Source organism: Crassostrea angulata, chromosome 2 (genome assembly GCF_025612915.1).
Source record: "Crassostrea angulata isolate pt1a10 chromosome 2, ASM2561291v2, whole genome shotgun sequence".
NCBI classification, from domain to species: Eukaryota; Metazoa; Mollusca; class Bivalvia; order Ostreida; family Ostreidae; genus Magallana; species Magallana angulata.
Window position 1 is genome coordinate 46,271,844 of NC_069112.1, and position 22,511 is coordinate 46,294,354.

A 22,511-nucleotide genomic window follows, 5' to 3' on the forward strand; every position below is an offset into this window, starting at 1 on the left:
GACGATAATAAATTGGTAAAACTGCGAGGATCATCCTCAGGTATAAATTCATAAGTAGTTTTAGAAATGTGTCGAAAGGGCCGCGTAGTTCACTCACTCACTGTAGAACAGCAGTCTCTATAAATTATCCCATGAAAATGGAAACGGCTACTCATAAATACAGGAGCCGGAAATATTTCGGCACCCAAGAACCCTCCTTCCCTGACAGGTATTGACGTTCTGTAGGGACGGGGAATTTTACAGCAAAACAAGGCAGAAAAGACCCTGATAAAATAAACCAAAAAAAAACATACTACCGAAAACCTATTCAAACACGTGTGGTTAAAACGTACAAAAATGGGTTGTTTAAATACCTGATGTTTTTCTAAAACAGGCCCCTGAGCACTAGACGGGATGACGATCACGTCTATCGGCTGATGTTCCCGGGTACTACCCGTGCATACTTTTACCAACTATTTAAGGTATCAATGAGGGGCTCCCCACAGGATTGATATGTTACCACGGTAACCAAGGGTCAAAGTATTAAAACAAGGGGCTCTCCAAAGGATAAACCGGAAGGGTGAACCAAGGGGAATTATAATTATACACAACGAATTTTAGTTTGTTACAGACCCCCTTTAACATAAAGGCATTGCATAACTCTCTCTCTCTCTCTCTCTCTCTCTCTCTCTCTCTCTCTCTCGCTCTCTCTCTCTCTCTCTCTCACTCTCTCTCTCTCTCTCACTTTGCAGTTGTGCACTTTAAGGGGTTTTTTTTATTAGGACTCACTTCCTTTGTATACTTCCTTTTAAAAATGGCGACTAGTTGAAACGATCGCGGTGAATGAATTTTTTTTTAATTAATAGGATGACTGTTTGTTCTGTTATTGAAAAATACAGTATCCAAATATATTTAGCAAGTATGATCAAGGATTATTAAGATTAGAGATTAGCATTATTATTTAGGTTACTGACAAGCATCATTTTATTTGTAGTTTAATTGGACTTCCCTGTTCATTAACTAAAACAGAGTATCTTTGTATTGGTTGCAACTAAATATTAAAACTTCTGTAGTTTTGTTTTGACTTTGACTTAGACGGATAACTCTGCAATTAAAACACATTACTTGAGTCTTCTTTAGACGAAGAGTAATACTACCACTTCAATGGCAACTTAGACTTTGAAACTTTTATCATATTAGTTTCCGTTTATTCATCTCAAAGGATACAATACTAGATGTCCTTTAACAAAAGAATTTTTTGTAGTTGTGTCATTAAATTATGTTGCTTAATGAAATGCATATTGGTTTTGGATTTCGTATTAACAGTATCACGTGAACAGTTCGTGAATCCACTGACGATGCTTAATGGTGTATCTCGTCATGGTTTCCGCAACGTATGGTGGTCACATGATCATTAGGTTTTTGTTTGGATGTTCGGTAATTTTGCTCCATTTGCGACATTAAGGTTGCACCATCTGTTAGGCAGAATACTGTTTGTAAAGGTGCAAAACAATTAAACAAGTAAGTGTTGTTTTTTTTTCTTTTGGTTTTGGTTGTGTGCACATATCTTGTTCTTTAACTTAATTTTTTTTTAATGTACATCAGTTTCTGATGAACATCTTTTACATAAACAAATTTATTACAGTACAAAACTTTGCTCCATGAAAAAAATAAAATGAAAAACGTATTTATTTGCAAATATGACCAGGAAGTGTTAAAGAAGTAACCACGAAATTATACATCACAATATTTTAATTTTTCGTCTTTTAGTTCTTTGAAAAGCATTATTTTAGGTAATTAACTGTTTCTTGTTTGTGATTTTTTTTAATTATCAAGTATTATTTCTGTCACAGAGTGACATTGCTGCTTAGGTAACCAATGTGACATACCAGCATCATTTTATTTGTATCTTAAAATTGCTCCGAAATATACAAAATAAAAACACGTCCTTTTATTTTTAGTTTAATTCTAATTTCCTGTTCTTGAATTCAAAAAAGTATCTTTGTATTAGCTGTTATCTAGTTTAAAGACTTAAGAAGTTTACTGTATTTTGTGACCTTTAAATGCCTCTAAATGCAACAACTAATCATTGCGTATGAATAAGTAAAGGAAAATAATTGCTTAAATAAATCAATACAAATAAATAATCTCTCTTTCTGTCTCTCTGTCTCTCTTTTCCTCTCTCTGAACTTGAAGGTTTTTTTTTATAAAGATTCATTTCATTGTATACTTCCTTGTAAAAATGGCGGCCTATTCAAACCATTCCGTTAAATCAAATACCTTTTAAGCGTTTATTTTTAGATGGATGACTGTTTACGTCTGTGTTCTGTCACCAATTAATATTGCAGCATAGGATATCGATCTGCACACGGGCTTCATTTTAGTTTTAGCTCTCAATTACTTCCCTGTTCAGAAAATGAAAACTCTCTCTCTTTTTAGAAAAACAAGTGGTGTCAAATTTAATCAGCATAATCAAGGAATATTAAGGTCACCAATTAACACTGATTCTTAGCACAGGTGCTTGAGGACAGATCCGACAACCCCAGGACTTTACTCGTTTTATTTTCTTTAAATTATCTTTTGAAGACATATTTATGATCTAATGTATACATTCATTGCACAAAATTGCACAATATGTTGACAAAAAATCATATCCCCCCCTCTCTCTCTCTCTCTCTCTCTCTCTCTCTCTCTCTCTCTCTCTCTCTCTCTCTCTCTCTCTCTCTAACTTGAACTTGAGGGGTTTTTGATGAAGATTCATTTCATTGTATACTTCCTTGTCAAAATGGCGGCCTATTTAAACCATCCTGTTAAATGAAATACTTTTAAAGCGTTTATTTATAGATGGACGACTGTTTACGGCTGTGTTCTGTCACCAATTAATATTGCAGCATAGGATATCGATCTGCACACGGGCTTCATTTTAGTTTTAGCTCACAATTACTTCCCTGTTCAGAAAATGAAAACTCGTTAGAAAAGTCATTGTTTTTTGGCAGGATAGACTGCATGCTCTGGCATAAGATGAACTGCATCAGTTAAGTGTCATTAATGTTTTTGTTTTTGTGCACAATGAGAGTAATAATACTACGTACATGTAAGTGGTAACTAAGGAACTTTAAGAGACTCCCTTTAACAAATAAATGTTTGCTCTCTCTCTCTCTCTCTCTCTCTCTCTCTCTCTCTCTCTCTTCACATCATATGAATTGTATACTTCCTTGTCAAAATGGCGTCCTATTGTAACTATAGTGCACGTTGAAAGAAAACATTTTCAAGCGTTTAATTTTCAATGTATGACTTTTTATGTGTGTGTTCGGTTTTAGAAAAACAAGTGGTGTCAAATTTAATCAGCCAGCATGATCAAGGAATATTCAGGTCACCAATTAACAATACTTCTTAGCACAGGTGCTTGAGGACAGATCCGACCACCCTCCCTCTACACCCCCCCCCCCCAACCCCACGTATCTACACCTCCAGGACTTTACTCGTTTTTTTTCTTTAAAATATCTTTTCATGACATATTTATAATCTAATGTATACATTCATTGCACAAATTGCACAAAATTTTGACAAAAAATCATACCCCCTCTCTCTCTCTTTATATATTTCTTTATATTTATATATATATTACAACTAGGTTGCTAACATCTCTGCCAGCCGAGAGGTACTGCCAGTGAATATTTGTTGAAATGTGCTATCAAACAACATCTACTGGTACAAACAATGACACTAAGTCGTAGCCCGATAATTTCCTTCACTGAATAGTTGCATGTCAATGCAATGTAGATACATTTATTGGGAAATTTGGTCAATTTTTTACAACAAGTTGCACGTTTTTAAACCGAACCGTCTTCCGTTGTTTTTTCTTTGATGTTTTAATCACAAGACGCTAAGACAGTGTAAAAATTTTGAGTTAAGTCTAGATGACTGCTTTATGAACATAGGGCCATAATAATCACATAGAAACTACATTGATATTTGGATTACTTTTTTATGATACATGTATATCTATATCCGGGTGATGCAGGTGGAGATCTATGGGGGAGGGGGTAACCTTTATACCTTCGTTTAACCTTTACAACCTCTAACATTCATTTTAAGAACAAGTACAACCTTACTACTTGTATTTGCCAAGAGGAGGTAAACTGCTAATTGAGGGGTAGGGAGTAGAACTCTTCACTTATGTGCTGCCTATGACCTTCACAACAACTGATGAAGATCAATTGCAGTAGTTTAACCTTTACTGATGTGTGTACGAGTAGTTAAATCTGAAAACATAACAAAGCGTTCATTAACATACAAAAATACAACTTAAAAGTACAGATGTACTCTGCAATACCAGAAAGATTGCATGACTAGATATTTGACTTTTGTGGTGTAAAACAAATGAACCTGATCTATTTGATAAGGAAAATCCACATTTTACAACATGCCATTTGCACTATATTTTCGCGCGGTTTTTGAATGTAAATAAACAGCCTAATACACATGTATAGTTGTCATAATGCACTTAATTCTACCTACAGTTTTCTGTCAATGTGTTCAATCTAAATACTATAAAAAGTTACAAAATGTTAAGTCTAATGATGAACCTGATTAAGCTTGAATACACTAAACATTACTATAGAGAGATTCTAAAAATAGCACACTGGTGGCAGATAAACAAAGTCAAAACCTGCATAAAAATAGCGCCTTGCAAATCAGAAAACATATATATGCAGTCATAGAAATTAGACATATTACAAATTCTACTCACTCCATTGTGCTCCAATGCTTGTCAAACAAATGAGTATGTGCAAATAAAAAATGCAGCCCTGCTTGGCTACCCGTTGCATGTACGTACACTGTACAACTTATCCGGAGCATGTGGGTCAAACATAAAATACAAAATACAAACAGTGCAGATATAATATTTCCGGAATAAGTAACACTACAACTTATAGTTAATGTACTTACATTTCTAAGAACTAAATTACCCTAGACCCCCTCTACTTAGAAAAAGGTATGATCCGTAAAATTGAATGTGTAAAAAGAAAGATCGAAGAGTTGAACTATAGTTCATAGTAGAAATACCAAATCTAAAGCAACGCAAGAAAATATGTTAAGAACGTATAGAAATTCTGAAACAATTATAAAAACATTATATAAATAGTGCCTGTTTGGGTGGGCAACAGTTGAAACTGACACCCCGAGAACACCTTTATCAGCCGACGCAAAGCGGAGGTTGACAATGGTTTTCGAGGGGTTCTGTTACTGCAGAAAACTCATCAAACACCGCGCGACCATAAAGACCAAAACAAATTAAGGAGCCCGTCGGGGAACATTTCAATATGAGTGGTCACAAATGGGAAGACATGACAATAGTAATCATTGACCATAATCCTCAGTGGACCTCGCAATAATTGTGCTCATCAACTAAAAAATATTAGAACTAGTATTATTATAAAAACATTTATTCAAAAGTAATATAAACAATATCGTATGCAATGTATCGAAAATTAACGATATAAGAATTCTTCATTCAATCTTTTGATTTTAATTTTTATTTGTTCATTTCATTTTGTTTTGTTTTGGGTTTTTTATCTGCAGAAAAGAAGTTCTTAATGCTGTGAACGGAACAAAAATGATTCAATCAAAGTATAGATCGACCGAGGAGACCACAAATCTTGCTCGTTTAGCCCGAATTATCTTGGGCCCCTGCACTGACGTACTACGAGATGTTCTAAAAAAAAATATGAATCCGTCCGTCTTGCCAAGCACTGTTAAAACTTTTATCACCCATTTGCCAAGACACAAAAAGTCTCCATTTACCAAACAACAAGAAAAGATCGTGTATACAGGAAAATATTCGGACTTTGACATAACTTTACTTTACATTTTGTTTCGTAATATCTGCACATTTCCACCACATTCACAACAATGGGGAAATGATCCGAATCCAGGGGATAGAAGCGAATCAGCCAACATAGAAAGGATTCGTTTATTAAGAAACAAATATCAAGGCCATCATTCGAGTATATTAATTTCAAGCTCTGACTTTAATCAAGAATGGCAAGATATTTTTGATATCGTTAAAGAGCTGGAAATGTATTTAGGGACATGCACTGTTTATCAGGAGGAGGTGAAGAAAATAACCCTGTGCTGCATGGACCCAGAACAAGAAACTAAATATATTGATCAGCTACTAGACTTGAATAAAAAACTTCACGACATATCAGGTAATTATATTCAATATTTAAGGCATGCAACTCTTGAACTTATTGTTGATGTCTTTTTTTTTTACTATTTTTTAATGATAAGTCAGAAACATTTTTTTTATTGACAGTAAAAATTGAAAATACCTGTGACTGCAAAAAAAGAAAAGGTAGGAAACAATTTTTTTCTATCAGCAAAATAGTTTTTTAAACAAACGAAAAAAGAGATCAAGTACATGTAACACAAAAGTCATATAAAATAGTTTAGCTCACTAGAGCTGAACTTTAAAGGAACTTTTCTGATCATTTTTTGCGTGTCGTCCGTATGTTTGTCCGTCCGTATGTCTGTTAAGTTTTAAAATTCTTAACTTGATCTAAAATATAATTGAGTCAGTTTTAACCAACTTTGACTCAAACCATCCTTCGATGAAGATAGTTTAAGCTCAAGTGTTTATATATAGTGTCAAATTGATATTTAGATATACGGTCAAACCCCCTTCCAAGGGAATATAATTGACAATTATGTTAAAAGTGTTGGCAATTTGAAGCAAATCTACCTTTCAAAAACCATAGAAACTAGTGTGAAAATATTATCACGTAGTAAATATTCAAATTTGACCAAATCGTGATCCGGTTGGTGATGTTAAATACCATCTGTAATCGGATTTTTATTTTATAATAAATTGAGAGAAGTCTTTATAAGTGTTCTCCTTCAAAAACATAAGGCCAGGAAAGTTGAAAATTGTGTAAGAACATTCTCATTTCATGTACTTAAAAGTGTTTTAATCTTGATCCCCTGTGGTCGGGTAGGGTCACAATAAGTGATTAGAAATTACATAAGAAGAGATAAGGGAAATCGTTTTTTTTTCTCAAAAACCGTTACATGTAAGTCAGAAAAAAGGTGAACTTTGTGTGAAAGCATCCACATGTAATAAAGATTCATTTTTCGATGTTGTGGTAGTGTAGGGTCACAAAAGGGGATGGGTCGAAGGTTTGCATCCTAATGCATTTAAACAAATCTTAAAAATCGTTTGTGCTCGAAGACTTGAAACTTGAGAGGTTGCATCCCTAGATAGTGTATATTCAAATTTATTAAAATCATAATCCTCGAGGGTACAATGGAAACAGGATAGGTAATTACATTTTTAAATAGGAATATATAGAAACACTTTTTTATCTTTCTTTCAACATTTATTCGGCCAGAAAAAGTGCAATTCTAAATCAAAGAACCTGTTGGGGTGTAGATTAAATTTATCAAATCATGACCGGGAGGGATGGCAGGTACGGGGGATCGACGACTGGAGAATAAATAGTTACATAGGCATTTAAATGTATAGGGACAGTGTTTAAAGAACTCAATGATTATTTCCTCAGAATAGTTGAATATTGTGTGAAATTAAGGTATTCTCAAGAAGTGCATATACATATACAGGAAAAAAGACTTTTTCTCAAGAACTAGATTGTTTTCATGTATGATACTTGTATAACTGTGCAAACACTTTTATATAGTGTTGATGCTTAGCTGTTTAAACCGTGACCCAAATACATGTAGAGGTTATACTTTTGAAAAGGTATTAAGTTTAAATTTTTGACTGTCCAAACCATGATCCCCAAAATCTAATTCTTGGGTGTCTAACAAGTATAACAGTATGGAAATAGATAAAAAATCTTTGGAAAATATCTTTTTTAAGACCTTTATGCTTTGATTTGTAATATTCTTAGGTTTTTAAGCATCACAATATCGTTTTGATTCTAAATTGTTGAAACAACACCGGTGCCCACAAAGGAGCTCAATGTTTAACATGTAAATACGAAAAAAAGCAATCTACTGTAGTACATTGTTTCTAGTCGATAGTTTTACACTAAACCTTTTAAAACTGCGTTATGATCATAATCGTTTAGGTGAGTGATGTTGCCCTAAGGCCTCTTAGTATAAGATAGTGTTTGTCTTCTGTACAAATTAGATACAATTCATTTAATAATACTCATATTTAAATAATTTCACTCTATTTGATACTCAACAGTGTTGTGAGCGTTGGCTATTGTGCATTTTCTTTTCATCCAGGTAGTTTTCCTGGAAATTGTTCACCCATTTATATTTTTTAGATAAAAGCACTATATATCTTGCAGTTTAAAATATATTACATACATATCTACTTTCAAAATTGTTCAAAAACAGTTCTTCAACTGTAAATTGTACCGAAAACACAGATTCAAAATTCTTAACTCATAAACTGTTTCAATAGAAAAAAAAAACCTGACCATGTTTTATTAAATAGAATCGTCCATTGTATCGAATGTATCTTCAGTTGACTTCTTTAAAAATTGTCAGACGTTTATTGGAACGGAATCGACTTCTTCAAGTATACTTATTAAAATATTTAAAATATTATACTATTAAAACCATTAACACAATTTTCAGAGTTATTTGATAGAAAAGTTTCCAAATGGAAAGAAGATGATGCATTATTTTTGGAAACTCACAACTTTCCAGCAATGTTTAACAAAGTAGTAAACCAATCTTATATGACATTTGTTGGTGTCCCAGGATCTGGAAAATCCGTCACGGCTCGCCACATAGCCCTGAAACTACAGGAGGAAGGATATGATATCCTACCGATAGAAGATATAAGCGACATTGAAAATCAATGTAATCCAGATATCCCGCAAGTATTTGTCATTGATGATGTGGTAGGAGTTTTGGGGTTAGACATTTCTAAGTTCAATAAACTATGTAAGTACGAAAGTTCAATTAAAAAGCCTGAGATGAAAGAAACGAAAGTTCTTATGACATGTAGAGAGGTTGTTTATAGAAATGAATATATAACAAGCACATTTTTATCAGAGAGCGAGAATGTAGTCAATCTTCACAGCGATGAGAATTCATTAACTGATGAAGACAAATACAATTTGCTTGCCAAGTACAGTTTAGATGAACAATTCCTATCTTCAGTCGATTTGTCCTCAACATCAAAAATGTTTCCATTTCTATGCAAACTGTATTCAAGCACAAAAGACTTTGAAAATTATGGACCATCGTTTTTCATTTCCCCATATAACTTAATTTTAAAGGAAATGGACAAAATGAAGATACAAAACAAAATACATTATGCTTCTCTTGTTTTGTTGATGGTCAATGATGGCAAACTATCCGAAACTATTTTAGACGATGATGGAAATAGCAATAGAACTAGTTTTTTTCAGGAAAAGAAATTAAACATACTTAAATATTGTAAGGTAGAGAGCCAAACAAACAGTTTTAGCTTTATGGATGCATTGTCGGAAATGGAAAGGACCTACACAAAACAGTATGATAGTGAGTTCACTTTTATCCATGATTCCATGTTTGAAATCATTGCATGTCATTTTGGTCGTCAGTTTCCAGAGCTTATGATAAAATATATGAGTAGTGAATATATTTCTCATTATATCAAAGTAGATAGAAATGAATCTGAGAATAAAATGAGTGAAAATGAAGAAAGTAAGGAATATAGGGCTAGTAGCTTGTGTATAAAACTGTCAGAATCCCTTTATCAAAAGTTTGCAAAACGTTTGTTTAGAGACGTAGAAAATGGTGAGATATTTGCCTTAGGAAATGAAGCACTGAAACATCCGTCTGTGCTTCAGGCTTTTATTATAGAGATGGTGGAAAAGTCTTACAGAGAACTGTATGCCATATTTCTTTCTGAGTTGAAGAATGATACTAAAAAATCATACATTAAGTCACAGATGAAAAAAGAAAACAAAACATATGGTGAATTATCGAGTGATTTTTATCAAATCTGCTACCTTTTGTTTAATAGTAGATCTGATAAAACATGCGCTAGAGCAATTAACTGGGTTATATATCATGGTCATAATAAGATTTTGCAGTACATACTAGATCAAATTCTAACAGAAAATGGAAACGTCAATGATCTTTTTCAAACTTCCTACAATAAAGATGGTATTAAGAGAGTGACACAAAATCCTGAAGATGATGTAACGGGGCCCGTAATGAGAGCAAGTGACTCGGATATTGAATCAGATATAGATACATACAGCGAAAAAGTAACTGTTGAACAATTTCGCCTGCTTTGCCTTGGTTGTTATTCTGCTGATCAAACCACTGTAAAAACCCTCTTAAAACACATAGACATTAAAAATGTCATAGGTACAGTTACACAATTTACGAGTCACGAAGTTAAACCATTGGTCATTGCGTGTAAGTTTGGATACTGTGACATTGCGATGGAATTACTTCAAGCTGGGGCAAATGTCAATCTGTTTTTTGATTTATGTACACCTACTGTAGTTGCATGTGGCAAAGGGCATTTAAGTGTTGTCAAAGAGTTAATAAAAGCAGGGGCTGATATCAATTTTAGATGTGGGGAAAAAACCCCATTAACAGCTGCATGTTATAAGGGACATTTGAATGTTGTAAAAAAATTGATAAATGCCGGGGTCGATGTCAATCTCAAGGATAAATATGAAACACCTCTTACAGCTGCATATTATTGGGGACATATTACTGTTGTTGATGAGTTGATTAAAGCGGGGGCTGATATAAATTTAGCTGATAAAAAGAAAACACCAGCATTTGATCGTGGACGTTCACAAATAGTTGAAATGTTTTTAAAAACTCGGTCTGAAGCCATTTCCACAGGTGGACATAAAACATCATTGACATTTGCATGTTTTAAGGGACAATTGGAAGAGGTTGAAAAGAGAATTCAAGCGGGAACCGATGTCAATTTAAGAGATGGAGTCCTGACACCATTAGTTGTGGCATGTTATATGGGACATTTGAGGATTGTTAAAGAATTAATAAAAGCTGGAGCCGATGTAAACCTACTCGACGGAGATAAAACGCCCTTAACAGTCGCATGTAAGGAAACACATTTAAGTGTAGTTGAAGAGTTAATAAACGCAGGGGCATGTGTTAATTTAAAAGATAAGCATACGATACCAATCATGGTAGCATGCCATAGTGGAAATGAGAATCTTACAAAAATGTTAATTAAAGCAGAGGCTGATGTTAATTTTGAACATGAAGGTGAAACACCTCTCACAGTTGCATGTTCCAGTGGCTACATCGGTATAGTTGAAGAATTAATAAATGCAGGAGCTGATGTCAATTTTGAGGGTGAAAGCCGCAAACCATTAGCTATTGCATGTTCTGAGGGAAATGTATCTTTAGTTCAAATGATCATAAAAGCAGGAGCTGCTGTCAATGTTCGATATCCATCTTATACACTATTAGTGGAAGCATGTCTTTATGGTTATTCAGATATAGCTGAGGAGTTGATAAAGGCAGGGGCTGATGTCAATATAAAAGATACTTTTACACCATTAATAGCTGCATGTGAGGAGGGACATCAGAAGGTTGTAATACAATTGATAAATGCTGGGGCCGATGTCAATATAAGAGGTGGAAATAAAACGCCTCTTACAGCTGCATGTGAAGCAGGACATGCAAACGCTGTTGAAGAATTGATTAATGCGGGGGCTGATATAAATTTAGCTCGTGGAAAGAAAACTCCACTAATGACTGCATTTGGTCAGGGATATTCAGAGATAGTTGAATTGTTGGTAAACGCTGGATCTGGAGCTTTTTTCAAAAGTGAACACGAAACGCTAACGATTGCATGTTGGAAGGGACAATTGAAAGAGGTTGAGAAGTTAATTGAAACGGGAGCCGATGTCAATTCAAGAGATGGAGTTATGACACCACTAGTTGCGGCATGTTATATGGGACATTTGAGGGTTGTTAAAAAAATGATAAATGCTGGAGCTGATGTAAACCTACTCGACGGAGATAATACGCCCTTAACAGTCGCATGTAAGGAAAAACATTTAAGTGTAGTTGAAGAGTTAATAAACGCAGGGGCATGTGTTAATTTAAAAGATAAGCATACGATACCAATCATGGTAGCATGCCATAGTGGAAATGAGAATCTTACAAAAATGTTAATTAAAGCAGAGGCTGATGTTAATTTTGAACATGAAGGTAAAACATCTCTCATAGTTGCATGTTCCAGTGGCTACATCGGTGTAGTTGAAGAATTAATAAATGCAGGAGCTGATGTCAATTTAGAGGGTGGAAGCGACACACCATTAACTATTGCATGTCGTAAGGAAAATTTATCTTTAGTTCAAATGATCATAAAAGCAGGAGGTAATATCAATCTAAAGGGTAGAGACGACACACCATTAACCATTGCATGTCGTAAGGTAAATTTATTATTAGTTCAAATGATCATAAAATCAGGAGCTGATGTCAATTTAAAGGATAGAGACGACAAAACCCCATTACTCATTGCATGTCGAGAGAAAAATTTACCTTTAGTTCAAATGATCATAAATGCAGGAGCTGATGTCAATATAGGGGATGGAACATATACACCATTAACGGAAGCATGTGATGATGGCAATTTGAATATAGTTGAAGAGTTGATAAAAGCAGGGGCTGATATCAATTTCAGATGTGGGACAAAAACACCCTTAACATCTGCATGTTATGCGGGATATTTGAAAGTTGTAAAACAATTGATAAATGTCGGGGTCGATGTCAATTTAGGAGATGGAAATAAAACACCTCTTACAGCTGCATGTGAAGCAGGTTATGAAGATGTTGTTGATGAGTTGATTAAAGCGGGGGCTGATATAAATTTAGCTGATAAACAGAAAACACCGCTAATAACGGCATTTGATTATGGACATTCACACATAGTTGAATTGTTGGTAAAAGCAGGGTCTGAAGCCATTCATAAAGGTGGAAATGAAACTTCATTGACAATTGCATGTTGCAATGGGCAATTGGAAGAAGTTGCAAATATAATTCAAGCTGGAGCCGATGCCAATTTAAGAGATGGAGTCCTGACACCACTAGTTGCCGCATGTTATTTTGGACATTTGAGGGTTGTTAAGGAAATGGTAAAAGCTGGGGCCGATGTAAACCTACTCGACGGTGATAAAACACCTTTAACAGTCGCATGTCAGGAAAAACATTTAAGCATAGTTGAAGAGTTAATAAACGCAGGGGCATGTGTTAATTTGAAAGATAAGCATACGATACCAATCATGGTGGCATGTTCTATTGGAAATGTGAAAGTTACCCAAGTGTTAATTAAAGCAGGGGCTGATGTTAATTTTGAACATGAAGGTGAAACACCTCTCACAGTTGCATGTTCCGGTGGCAACATCGATATAGTTGAAGAATTAATAAACGCAGGAGCTGATGTCAATTTAAAGGGTGGAAACGACACACCATTAACAAATGCATGTTCTGAGGGAAATGTATCTATAGTTCAAATGATTATAAAAGCAGGAGCTGATGTCAATTTAAAGAGCGGAAACGAAACACCATTAATCATTGCATGTCGTAAGAAGAAATTAGCTTTAGTTCAGATGATTATAAATGCAGGAGCTGATGTCAATTTAAAGAGTGGAAATGACACACCATTAACCATTGCATGTAAGCGGGGAAATTTACCTTTAGTTCAAATCATCATTAATTCAGGAGGTGATGTTAATTTAGAAGATGGAACTTGTACACCATTAATGGCAGCATGTGAATGGTTTGACCATTTGAATGTAGTTGAGGAGTTGATAAAAGCAGGGGCTGATATCAATTTCAGATGTGGGACAAAAACACCCTTAACAGCTGCATGTTATTGGGGAGTTTTGGATTTTGTAAAAAAATTTATAAATGCCGGGGTCGATGTCAATTTAGGAGATGGAAATAAAACACCTCTTACAGCTGCATGTAAAGCAGGTTATGAAGATGTTGTTGATGAGTTGATTAAAGCGGGGGCTGATATAAATTTAGCTGATAAAAAGAAAACACCACTAATGACTGCATTTGATCACGGGCATTCACACATATGTGAATTGTTGGTTAAAGCTGGGTCTGAAGCCATTCATAAAAGTGAACATGAAACATCATTGATAATTGCGTGTTGGAAGGGACAACTTAAAGAAGTTGAAAAGAGAATTCAAGCGGGAGCTGATGTCAATTCAAGAGACGGAGTTATGACACCACTAGTTGCCGCATGTTATATGGGACATTTGAGGGTTGTTAAAGAATTAATAAAAGCTGGAGCCAATGTAAATTTGCTCGACGGAAATAAAACGCCTTTAACAGCCGCATGTTTGCAAGGACATTCAAATGTTGCTAAGATATTGATTAAAGCAGATGTCGATGTCAATATCGAAGACGGGGATAAAACACCATTAACGTCAGCGTGTAAAGGAAATCATCTATATTTAGTAAAAAATCTTATAGAGGCTGGATCTGATGTAAATTTTCAAACTTTTGATGAAACAGCTCTCGTAGCTGCATGTAATGAAGGGCATTTGCGTGTAGTTAAAACATTAATTAAAGCAGGCGCTGATGTTAATTTAACGGGACATTATGGAAAGTATACCCCACTAATAGCTGCATGTAGAAAATATTATTTGGAAACAGTAAATGTTTTGATAAGGGCTGGGGCTGATGTCAATTTCAGATGTGGGACAAAAACACCCTTAACATCTGCATGTTATGCGGGATATTTGAAAGTTGTAAAACAATTGATAAATGTCGGGGTCGATGTCAATTTAGGAGATGGAAATAAAACACCTCTTACAGCTGCATGTGAAGCAGGTTATGAAGATGTTGTTGATGAGTTGATTAAAGCGGGGGCTGATATAAATTTAGCTGATAAACAGAAAACACCGCTAATAACGGCATTTGATTATGGACATTCACACATAGTTGAATTGTTGGTAAAAGCAGGGTCTGAAGCCATTCATAAAGGTGGAAATGAAACTTCATTGACAATTGCATGTTGCAATGGGCAATTGGAAGAAGTTGCAAATATAATTCAAGCTGGAGCCGATGCCAATTTAAGAGATGGAGTCCTGACACCACTAGTTGCCGCATGTTATTTTGGACATTTGAGGGTTGTTAAGGAAATGGTAAAAGCTGGGGCCGATGTAAACCTACTCGACGGTGATAAAACACCTTTAACAGTCGCATGTCAGGAAAAACATTTAAGCATAGTTGAAGAGTTAATAAACGCAGGGGCATGTGTTAATTTGAAAGATAAGCATACGATACCAATCATGGTGGCATGTTCTATTGGAAATGTGAAAGTTACCCAAGTGTTAATTAAAGCAGGGGCTGATGTTAATTTTGAACATGAAGGTGAAACACCTCTCACAGTTGCATGTTCCGGTGGCAACATCGATATAGTTGAAGAATTAATAAACGCAGGAGCTGATGTCAATTTAAAGGGTGGAAACGACACACCATTAACAAATGCATGTTCTGAGGGAAATGTATCTATAGTTCAAATGATTATAAAAGCAGGAGCTGATGTCAATTTAAAGAGCGGAAACGAAACACCATTAATCATTGCATGTCGTAAGAAGAAATTAGCTTTAGTTCAGATGATTATAAATGCAGGAGCTGATGTCAATTTAAAGAGTGGAAATGACACACCATTAACCATTGCATGTAAGCGGGGAAATTTACCTTTAGTTCAAATCATCATTAATTCAGGAGGTGATGTTAATTTAGAAGATGGAACTTGTACACCATTAATGGCAGCATGTGAATGGTGTGACCATTTGAATGTAGTTGAGGAGTTGATAAAAGCAGGGGCTGATATCAATTTCAGATGTGGGACAAAAACACCCTTAACAGCTGCATGTTATTGGGGAGTTTTGGATTTTGTAAAAAAATTTATAAATGCCGGGGTCGATGTCAATTTAGGAGATGGAAATAAAACACCTCTTACAGCTGCATGTAAAGCAGGTTATGAAGATGTTGTTGATGAGTTGATTAAAGCGGGGGCTGATATAAATTTAGCTGATAAAAAGAAAACACCACTAATGACTGCATTTGATCACGGGCATTCACACATATGTGAATTGTTGGTTAAAGCTGGGTCTGAAGCCATTCATAAAAGTGAACATGAAACATCATTGATAATTGCGTGTTGGAAGGGACAACTTAAAGAAGTTGAAAAGAGAATTCAAGCGGGAGCTGATGTCAATTCAAGAGACGGAGTTATGACACCACTAGTTGCCGCATGTTATATGGGACATTTGAGGGTTGTTAAAGAATTAATAAAAGCTGGAGCCAATGTAAATTTGCTCGACGGAGATAAAACGCCTTTAACAGCCGCATGTTTGCAAGGACATTCAAATGTTGCTAAGATATTGATTAAAGCAGATGTCGATGTCAATATCGAAGACGGGGATAAAACACCATTAACGTCAGCGTGTAAAGGAAATCATCTATATTTAGTAAAAAATCTTATAGAGGCTGGATCTGATGTAAATTTTCAAACTTTTGATGAAACAGCTCTCGTAGCTGCATGTAATGAAGGGCATTTGCGTGTAGTTAAAACATTAATTAAAGCAGGCGCTGATGTTAATTTAACGGGACATTATGGAAAGTATACCCCACTAATAGCTGCATGTAGAAAAAATTATTTGGAAACAGTAAATGTTTTGATAAGGGCTGGGGCTGATGTCAATCTGATAGGAAAGTGTGGTGAATATACCCCACTAATAGCTGCATGTGTTGTTGGGCTTTTGGATGTGGTTAATGTTTTTATAAATGCTGGGGCTGATGTTAATCTACGAACCAAAGAAAGAGATTATACACCTTTAATAGCTGCCTGCATGAACAACCATCTGAATTTAGTTGATGCTTTGATAAAGGCCGGCGCTGATGTCAATATGTCAGGACGAAAAAATACTCCACTGTCAGCTGCGTGTCAAGGTGGGCATTTAAATGTAGTAGATGCTTTGTTAAAGCGTGGGGCTGATGTCAATCTCGCGGGTGAAACTGGCGAACTTACACCATTGCTTGCTGCTTCTCAGGGTGGACATTCGGAAGTGTTTGATTTTCTAGTAGAAGCAGGGGCTAATCTCATTTTGTTTGACTGAAAAAAGGGCTGATGTTTATGATATTTACATGCATATCAAACCGCGAAAAAATGTATGTAGATATTTTTAAATTTGAGTACAAATCGTAATTGATTATCAGAGGCACGTGTATACAGGGGTTTAATAATGAACAAAATAACTGATGTCAATTTAAAGAGCGGAAACGAAACACCATTAATCATTGCATGTCGTAAGAAGAAATTAGCTTTAGTTCAGATGATTATAAATGCAGGAGCTGATGTCAATTTAAAGAGTGGAAATGACACACCATTAACCATTGCATGTAAGCGGGGAAATTTACCTTTAGTTCAAATCATCATTAATTCAGGAGGTGATGTTAATTTAGAAGATGGAACTTGTACACCATTAATGGCAGCATGTGAATGGTGTGACCATTTGAATGTAGTTGAGGAGTTGATAAAAGCAGGGGCTGATATCAATTTCAGATGTGGGACAAAAACACCCTTAACAGCTGCATGTTATTGGGGAGTTTTGGATTTTGTAAAAAAATTTATAAATGCCGGGGTCGATGTCAATTTAGGAGATGGAAATAAAACACCTCTTACAGCTGCATGTAAAGCAGGTTATGAAGATGTTGTTGATGAGTTGATTAAAGCGGGGGCTGATATAAATTTAGCTGATAAAAAGAAAACACCACTAATGACTGCATTTGATCACGGGCATTCACACATATGTGAATTGTTGGTTAAAGCTGGGTCTGAAGCCATTCATAAAAGTGAACATGAAACATCATTGATAATTGCGTGTTGGAAGGGACAACTTAAAGAAGTTGAAAAGAGAATTCAAGCGGGAGCTGATGTCAATTCAAGAGACGGAGTTATGACACCACTAGTTGCCGCATGTTATATGGGACATTTGAGGGTTGTTAAAGAATTAATAAAAGCTGGAGCCAATGTAAATTTGCTCGACGGAGATAAAACGCCTTTAACAGCCGCATGTTTGCAAGGACATTCAAATGTTGCTAAGATATTGATTAAAGCAGATGTCGATGTCAATATCGAAGACGGGGATAAAACACCATTAACGTCAGCGTGTAAAGGAAATCATCTATATTTAGTAAAAAATCTTATAGAGGCTGGATCTGATGTAAATTTTCAAACTTTTGATGAAACAGCTCTCGTAGCTGCATGCAATGAAGGGCATTTGCGTGTAGTTAAAACATTAATTAAAGCAGGCGCTGATGTTAATTTAACGGGACATTATGGAAAGTATACCCCACTAATAGCTGCATGTAGAAAAAATTATTTGGAAACAGTAAATGTTTTGATAAGGGCTGGGGCTGATGTCAATCTGATAGGAAAGTGTGGTGAATATACCCCACTAATAGCTGCATGTGTTGTTGGGCTTTTGGATGTGGTTAATGTTTTTATAAATGCTGGGGCTGATGTTAATCTACGAACCAAAGAAAGAGATTATACACCTTTAATAGCTGCCTGCATGAACAACCATCTGAATTTAGTTTATGCTTTGATAAAGGCCGGCGCTGATGTCAATATGTCAGGACGAAAAAATACTCCACTGTCAGCTGCGTGTCAAGGTGGGCATTTAAATGTAGTAGATGCTTTGTTAAAGCGTGGGGCTGATGTCAATCTCGCGGGTGAAACTGGCGAACTTACACCATTGCTTGCTGCTTCTCAGGGTGGACATTCGGAAGTGTTTGATTTTCTAGTAGAAGCAGGGGCTAATCTCATTTTGTTTGACTGAAAAAAGGGCTGATGTTTATGATATTTACATGCATATCAAACCGCGAAAAAATGTATGTAGATATTTTTAAATTTGAGTACAAATCGTAATTGATTATCAGAGGCACGTGTATACAGGGGTTTAATAATGAACAAAATAACTTACTTCATACAGAACAACTTCGTTTTGGCTCATGATTTGATATATTTATAGGTGACTGCAAACATGCGATTTTTGGGCATAAAACTATCTTAGGTCAGCATATTACAACAGCTTAATGAGAAGGAATTGATGAAATGTTAGCGCGTAGGTGAACTGCTGCGGTCAAAGAGATTACATATTTCAAAATGAGCACAAAGTTAGCATTTAATTTAAATTTATTTACAAAATCGAAATCGTATATAGCAAGCAAAATGCAGGAGTTTTATATTATTGATTTAGAAGTATGTATAAATAGAATTAATATGAATCTACATAATGATTTTCTTTATAAAAAAAAAAAAATTAATGGCAGATTTCAAATATATGCAATGATATAAATCTTTCAACGCATGATTGATCTTTTATTTCAATGAATTAGCAAGAGTACGCAAAACAGGCAGTTCATAGATTATATTTATTGTTTATATATTTATTTACATGTATATATATATTGCGTGTGAATTATTCAAAGCGGTTTGTAAGGAGAACAAGGTGGGATAAATGACTAAGACAATGAATAAATTTATTTACGGTGAACATTAAAAGTTTCATTTTCATTAGTACAGTTACTATTAGTGTTTTTATTCCGGTACATTTTTTGCGAACATTCATTTAAGTTTTGTAATTGTGGCGATAACATACTTATGTATTACGCAGTACTATGTGTTTGTTTTCATATACATTTGACCTGATGTTTCCTTCAAGTTTATTTTTAATTTTGTCTTCTTCCTGGTACACCGATTGGGGTGTTTACTTTTTGATCACCGTTAATATTCAGTAAACAAAGATTGCTTGTAGAATTCATCTACGTTTATGTTATTCATTTTTTTCTCATTTTTTGATTAAATTAAATATGCATTAAATGATCAAGTGATTTACATTATGTATTATATTCATTTATTTTGTACAATTTTATAGATTTTGAAATCGTTACCTGTCTTGTTTATGCATGTAAGATCACCGCGTTTCAATGTTTTACCATGATGCATGGATGTTCAACACATAATTCATGTATCTGAAAATTTTTATACAAGTATTTCAAAAGACAAAATATGGTAGATGAATTTAAAAACTTGAACACTTATACGATTTGTAAGATTTCTATTACTTCTGAAGCGATAGTTGATACAAACTTAAATGTGAATTCTTAATTTTTTTAAATTAAACTTTAAAATAAAAGCCCAATTATCCAGTTACGTTCCGACAGTTTCCACTAAGAAGTTTGTAACGCTATAAATTCCAGTGAATCTTATCTTTTGAGTATTTTTAAATTCAAAAATAACTAATATCCACATCATTTAAAAAAGATAAATAATTATAATGTAATGTAATTTTTAACATGTGATAAATTAGAAGCTCAACAAAATATATATTTTTAAAGTTTCTATATATATCTTGTCTGTTACAGGTGATAATAGTTATTAATAATTTACCCCCTTCTTTTCTATGTGTTTCATAAATGCAGTGCCAGCATAGTTTAATTCAGAAAACCGGCTTTTTCTAGCAATTTTTCAGACAGCATTATGCTCTAATTTTACTCTACTAACAATTATCTGAGGATATCCTATTAACCTGGTATTTGTATTGTTCTATTATCTTCACTCTAAATTATAGGCATCAGGTACAGTATACATGTGTACAAGTCTAAAATTAGAATCTAAATAATGTGGAATCATCATTTGTCGTGTGGCACCGATGTTCATGCCTTTTGTGGGTAACCCTTGCCCACGAACTTCAATCCCCCCCAAAAGTATATACAAGTATCTATTGACAACTATTTAAATTATCATGAGTACAATACCATCGAAATTACGTCTTCACGAACCAGAAACAATTTGAGTATTCACAAACATTGACCCCATCGATTAAAAAAATATCCACAGTATATGATTTGATGTGAAATACTGTGGTTTCATTAATATTCAAGGGTATCAATTTTCGTGGATAAATTGAGAATCACAGTTTCAAGGACATGTAAATTCGTGGCCAATGACAATTGCATTTCAATGAACATTTAACTTAACAACGAAATCCACGAAAGTTGGTATTTAACGAATATTGATGAAACCACAGTCACTATAGTAGTTTACATTATTTTAGTTTTTTTATTCAGAAAGGTGGAGTTACATTTTACCTGAACATTGTAAAACATTTTAACACCAGCTGATTATTAACATGTACATGGATGATTTTTTTGTCCATTTTTTTTTAATATTATGCAAACAAAAATGTGTTGTTTATTTTTAATGTGAAAACATTTCAAATCGAATGTGCATTAAGTATCATTAAGATGATCTTCCAATACCATAGATAGCATGGTGACATAGATTGTCATTTATTTTTTTCTTTTGTTTCCTTCCTGATAAACAGATTTTTATGTTTGCTCTATGATCGCTGCATGCATTAAATGAACAAAGTTTGCTTGTAGAGTTCATTTACGTACATGTAATGTTTTTTATTTTTGATTAAAACAAATATGTTTCAAATATCAAATGATTTGCTTCAACTGAATTATGTTTGCTTATTTTTATAGAAATTGTAAAGAAATTGAAATCATTACATGTTTTGTTTATACATGAAATTAACTTGTTTCAATGTAACACTATGAAGCACGGATGTGAACACTAATTGTTATTTTTTATTGACGAATAGAAAAAATAACAAATTGGTTTAATTCACCCTAAAAATTTCAAAAAGTTACAACTGTACGGTTGACCAAACTGTCAGTAATCTCTGAATGCTTTGTTTAAGGAGTAAACTGTTGTTGGTAAGGCATGCTGTACGTTTATATGAATATTTCTTTTATTTATTCTATGTAAATACAATGTGAAAGACGATTCAACCTTTCTAATTGTTTCAGTTATGTTGAAAATATATTAAATAATTTAGTTATAAATTGGATTGTGTCTTTTTGTTTATTACCCAAGTCTTTAACATTGGAAAATTGCCATTTACACTGAAAAAGGAAATTGGTACAAGTAACTCATTTTCTCTTACTTTTGAACTACAAATAGTGACTATTATCCCCATCTTAAATGACATGTGCCAGCCCACATCAACACAAATTTAACCATTGATAAAATGGGAAAAGACAACAAGAACTGTAACAAAATCAAAAACATAATATCAAATAAAAACAAACCAGCAAACAAACAAACCTGTCTAAGTGTGTAGAACAAAAAACTATTTATTTTTTCTACTAAAATTGAAGAGGAAAAAGGACAAATATTACATTGAAAAAGACACCAATATCAATAATATACAAATACATATGTTTTATTTTACAATGAAAAGTCCCAATACAGCTGGGCCGGCATCCAATTCATCATTAAAGTCGGACCTCTTTGTTGAATATGAAGTCTCTTACTAGTATTTAGCTTACTGTAAATATTGTATCGATAGATCTTCATTTAGGAAGCACTATGTGCAATGTGCAGGAAACACTCCTGTTGGTGGTATTGCAATTCTAATATAAGCATTAACCTGTAGGTAAAATCAAACAAAGCAATTTAA

The 22,511-nt window shown here is 34.3% G+C and overlaps 2 protein-coding genes across 2 annotated transcripts; both read left to right on the forward strand.

Moving 5' to 3' along the window:
- Positions 1 to 797: 797 nt before the first annotated feature.
- On the forward strand, positions 798 to 17,228 carry LOC128174409 (uncharacterized). The gene is made up of 4 exons (XM_052839972.1): positions 798 to 1,500; positions 5,566 to 6,194; positions 6,302 to 6,340; positions 8,593 to 17,228. The coding sequence occupies exons 2-4, from the start codon at positions 5,600 to 5,602 to the stop codon at positions 17,091 to 17,093; spliced, it is 9,135 nt and encodes a 3,044-aa protein (XP_052695932.1). The 5' UTR covers positions 798 to 1,500; positions 5,566 to 5,599; the 3' UTR covers positions 17,094 to 17,228.
- Positions 17,229 to 17,236: 8 nt separating this feature from the next.
- LOC128172296 (ankyrin repeat domain-containing protein 50-like) lies at positions 17,237 to 21,899 on the forward strand. Its single transcript, XM_052838090.1, has one exon. It carries the CDS (start codon positions 17,310 to 17,312, stop codon positions 18,816 to 18,818), a length of 1,509 nt encoding a protein of 502 aa, XP_052694050.1. The 5' UTR covers positions 17,237 to 17,309; the 3' UTR covers positions 18,819 to 21,899.
- The last annotated feature ends 612 nt before the right edge of the window (positions 21,900 to 22,511 follow it).